The sequence below is a fragment of the Corticium candelabrum genome, chromosome 22 (assembly GCF_963422355.1).
Source record: "Corticium candelabrum chromosome 22, ooCorCand1.1, whole genome shotgun sequence".
Classification (NCBI taxonomy): Eukaryota; Metazoa; Porifera; class Homoscleromorpha; order Homosclerophorida; family Plakinidae; genus Corticium; species Corticium candelabrum.
In genome coordinates this window covers 1,546,392-1,551,391 of record NC_085106.1, presented here as the reverse complement: position 1 = coordinate 1,551,391, position 5,000 = coordinate 1,546,392, and the positions used below count along the sequence as shown (strand labels likewise).

At 43.6% G+C, this 5,000-nt stretch overlaps 1 protein-coding gene across 1 annotated transcript in view; it reads left to right on the top strand.

Annotated features, from left to right (window-relative positions):
* LOC134197561 (regulator of nonsense transcripts 2-like) overlaps positions 1-5,000 on the top strand; it is a 27,416-nt gene that overhangs the window by 10,675 nt on the left and 11,741 nt on the right. Inside the window, exons 19-20 of the mRNA XM_062666908.1 lie at positions 728-1,065; positions 1,708-1,765. Coding sequence (XP_062522892.1) covers positions 728-1,065; positions 1,708-1,765 — 396 coding nt within the window. The remainder of the gene's footprint in view (positions 1-727; positions 1,066-1,707; positions 1,766-5,000) is intronic.

The following is a 5,000-nucleotide window of genomic DNA, read 5'->3' as shown; positions in this document are numbered from 1 at the left end:
TACAGTGCACTGATTACAGACGCCAAAATGCGCTTGAACAGCATTGGCCCAAAGCCAAAGTTAGCGAAAGCATTGCTCAGGTTAGTGTAGACACGTTTGCAGTTTTGAAAACTTATAGATCTCGGCGAGCATGCTGATACGCTGCGCACGTCTCTAGTGCACGGAAAATTGTCACCAACTGCTTAGTGAACTTGTCTACTAGTGCTACGTTACTAACTAAAGCTATTACAATCGATTTTGTGATTTGCATTGGCTTGGAATCTAGTGGGAGGCGCAGGTTTTCGACATGTATGCAGATTAGAAAGAAGCCCTGATGGGAAGTGGGGCGCTACAGGGCTAGTGATAGCTTGCTTGTGTTGTACTCTGTCCACGCATAGAAATGTTGTACAGCTAGCATTTTAGACCTAACAAGCACCCTATGTTGCTCTAGCACTGTACCGAAAAGCCGGGAAAGGGCACTCAGATGACCACGCCCACGTTTGAAACAGTCACGCCCACAAGTGCGTTCCATTTAGCCACGCCTACACCACCATGCCTTTGAGATATTCTGGGGAGAACACTGCATACATACATACATACATGCATAGAAATAAACAGACAGGCAGACAGACCAACGAGCAGTGAAAGCGACGAGCATGACACGACAAACATACAAACATCTAACCTCCACTCCACCATTACCAACACAGACGGTTGCTCTTCACGTCTGAATATGCTTCTCTCACAGTAATAGACGCCATCACAAGTGACCAACAACCCAAAGACGAGGCCACCACAGACATGGTATCTACACCAACTCCATTGTTTAGCCCATTTGATGAGTGGCTACAGCGACTGCCCACATGCATCAACCGCCAATTCATAGACAAAGCAGCAACTGAATTTTGCATGCAACTCAACACAAAAAGCAACAGAAAGAAACTTGTTAAGGCTTTGTTGGGTGTGGATCGTAATCGTCTTGATCTGTTGCCGTTCTATTCGCGGCTTGTGGCTACGTTGAATGCATGCCTGCCGGATGTTGGTCCGGAACTTGTTGAAGCTGTGACAAAACAAATGAAATGGCTGGTGAGCTTGTGTTGTGATGGTTTGATTGATGTGTGTGTTGTTCGTTGTGTGTGTGTGTGTGTGTGTGTGTGTGTGTGTGTGTGTGTGTGTGTGTGTGTGTGTGTGTGTGTGTGTGTGTGGTGTGTATGTGTTAGTCCATATGTGTGTTCATGTGCATGTATGTGTTTGTCCATAGGCGTGACACAGCATGTGTGTGTGTGTGTGTTTGTCCATATGTGTGTGTTTGTCTATATGTGTGTGTTTGCCCATATGTCACTGTGTGTGTTTGTTGTTTGTTTGTGTGTGTTTGTCCATGTATGTGTGTGTTTGTTGTTTGTTTGTGTGTGTGTGTGTGTGTGTGTGTGTGTGTGTGTGTGTGTGTGTGTGTGTGTGTTTAAACGTCTATATGTGTGTTTGTCTATATGTGTGTGTTTGCCCATATGTCACTCTGTGTTTGTTGTTTGTTTGTGTGTGTTTGTCCATGTATGTGTGTTTGTTTGTGTGTGTGTTTGTCCATGTGTCACTGTGTGTTTTTTGTTTGTTTTTGTGTGTGTTTGTCTATGTGTATGTGTTTGTTTGTGTGTGTGTGTGTGTGTGTGTGTGTGTGTGTGTGTGTTTGTCCATGTGTGTGCATGCATGCGTGTGTGATGATAGTGTTTTTAGGTTCACAAGAAAGATCAAACAAATGTTGAGACAAAGATTAAAGTTGTTCGGTTTGTTGGTGAGTTTGCATTTAAATTTTTGATATTGTTCTTGTATGTGTGCACATCTTGATTATTGTGTTGTTCAAGGTTTAACTTGTTATCATTTCTGTTGTTGTTGTTGTTGTTGTTGTTGTTGTTGTGTGCATGTATGTGCATGTGTGTTATATGTCTGTCTGTTTGTCTGTCTGTCTGTCTGTTTGTATTCTGTCTGTCTGTCTGTCTGTCTGTCTGTCTGTCTGTCTGTCTGTCTGTCTGTCTGTCTGTCTGTGGTATTATATTTTCATAAATCAGAACTATTACAGGCTAAATCAAACTAAGCAAAGCATGATACACTACATTACAATGACAACTAAAAAACAAAACTGAACAGTGTCTGTTTGTCTTCTGGATAACACGGATGGACATCACGACATGCACGGCCACCATAGAAGACGCCTAGCGCTGACGCGAGATAAAGATGCGTACAATCCATGATGACGATGTTGATACAGAGGAGTAGACGATATGGGTAGAGGAAGACATCACTATGTACATGGCCACCACAGAAGACGCCTAGCGCTGACACGAAGTAAAGATGCATACAATCCATGATGACGATGTTGATACAGAGGAGTAGACAATATGGGTAGAGGAAGACATCACAACGTGCATGGCCACCGTAGAAGACGCCTAGTGCTGACGCAAGGTAAAGATGCGTGCAATCCATGATGACAATGTTGATACAGAGGAGTAGACAATATGGGTAGAGGAAGACATCACAACGTGCACGGCCACCATAGAAGACGCCTAGCGCTGACGCGAGGTAAAGATGCATGCAATCCATGATGACGACGCTCAAACAAAGGAAATGTTGGTGCAAAGACATGAAGAGGGAAGTACCAAACAATGACTTGTAGACAGCAGACTGTGCAGATGAGAAGGTGAGCAAACAAACAATCAAACACGAAAGGGGGCCCCAATGGCCAACAGAGTCATAAACGGCGTTAGCGGCCGAAGCCGCGAACGATGACTTGGACGACGACTTGAAAACTCTTCTCATTGATCCTTGAGACGAACAGACTAGATATGTGTGGTGCGCCACTCTTTATCCGGATCTGTCTGTCTGTCTGTCTGTCTGTCTGTCTGTCTGTCTGTCTGTCTGTCTGTCTGTCTGTCAATACATATATTTCAAACATCAAACTATAATACATATCAGCAAAAGGCAAAAAAGTAAAGGTTACAAGCTACATGAAAATACACGTATGTGTATACATAGCAGCTAAAATTATGCTACTACCCAGCTTTCATTCAGACAACTAATGGCTGAAAACTTGTTGCTGCTAGAGTCCAATTTAAATTCTTCGGTTGCACAGAGTGCTGACACTTTTCTTCTGATGACGCTGGCATTACATCTTTGCAGTTGGATTGCAAATCTCTTCCTCCAAAAATCTAAGAATTCTGGAGGATTGGGTAGACCAAATTCATCTGGCGACTGCTCTGCCAACTCTTGAAGGAACTTCCATGCCTCTTCACCCCATCTTTTGTTGTGCTCCAAGATTAAAGGAATCAGGGAAACAGATGTGCCACCAGGAAGTCTCTCTTTCTTGTATCTGGAGTGCTTTTTCTCTTCTCGCCTCTTGGCTGCTGCTCCATCAATGTCAGCTGACGTGGGGAAGGTATCTGAGCTGCAAGGGTGAGCTAGTGCATTATCTAATTTGACATTAGCCCCTGAAGCTGAGTCAAACATCACAAGAGCAGGTCTACAATCAGAGCTAGAATGAAGATGTCTTGGTTCTTGCTTGAAGTGTGCATGTACGTCTTGAAGGTAGTCTTCCCAAGTAGTAGCAATGGTGTCATGAGACCAACTGGTCATCTGCTGGTTTGCAGGTCAGCGGGTGATAACCACTGTTGTCCAGCTGAGTGCCACAGTTACATGATCCAGACCAGTCAGACAGAGGAATGGACATCCCCAGATGAAGAAGAGTCGCCAAACGAAAATCATAAGTAGAGAGTGAGAACTCTTGATCGGTTGGTAAGGCAGACAACCAGGCACCTGCGCTCTTGCCCCGAACAGATCTTAGTCGTGCAGCGTCACGTGCTGTAGCAGCACTGGACAAAAGATTCTCTGAATTGACTCGAGCTTGGCGTTTGGAAAGCTGAAACTGCAACTCACCAACGTTTGACAAACAATTGCTGAAAGACATGTCATCCAGGAGACATTTAGACAAAACCCTACCAATTGGACTATCTGATGATTTGACGAAACTATTGATGGATGGTAATGTAGATTGAAAACGAAAGGGCAATTCGACAGCTGCATGAGCTCAAGATGCCACAAATGCAGGGCGAGAAGTATATACTAAAGATGTCAAGCCAAATCCTCCCATATTGATTGGAAGAGAAATTTGCTGCCAGGTGTTGTCAGGCAGTGAATCATAGCCTATAAGACGACAAAAGGTTGAGTGTGTTTGTGAATCATGAATAGTTGTGGCTGGGACCAGAAGGTCAGGACGAACAGTTCTGCCAAATTATTCCGTCTTGGGACATGACACTTACGTAGCAATAGGTTGGCATCCTGAGCATCATCCAATTTCAAGAGCTGGTTACACAAGTTGTATCCAGACTGAGCCGTGTCACGATAACAGAAGTGACATAAGACGATGTTCCAATTGGAGTTTCTAGGAAGAGGCAACCTTTGAACTTGACAGGAATTTGAGCATGTCACGAACAATAGCAGTGGCAGACGGACAGAAGATCTCACACTTGTGATAGGTAACATCAAGCAACAGAGCAGAGAAGCTATTCTTGAGATCATGAAATGCAGACGAAACATCTTCTGATGAACCCAATAGGAATACGGCATCCATATAAGCAAGGAGATGAATCCTAGGATGGTGCTTTTGCAATTCCTTCAAAACTGGGTGAATTGCAGTAACGAAAAGAGCAGGACCTATGGGATCTCCTTGGTGGATCCCTTCCTCTGATGAAATGAATACTGACGATGTCCCTTGCATGAAAATCAGAAATCTTGGAGACCCATACATCTGGAAAACATGACATGATAGCTAGGAAAAGACGCTGACAAATTCTGAATTAAAGGATGTTTGCTAACAGAATTGAATGAATTTTTATGTCAGTTTTCATTGCTATCCATTGAGTTTTGTTGTAAGATGAGATCAATATGGTGAATAATCAGCTCAGTGCCATTTGGAGTTGACACACCATGCTGTATGGGAAACAAGAAATTTCCAAATTCCTCTTTCATTTGCATGC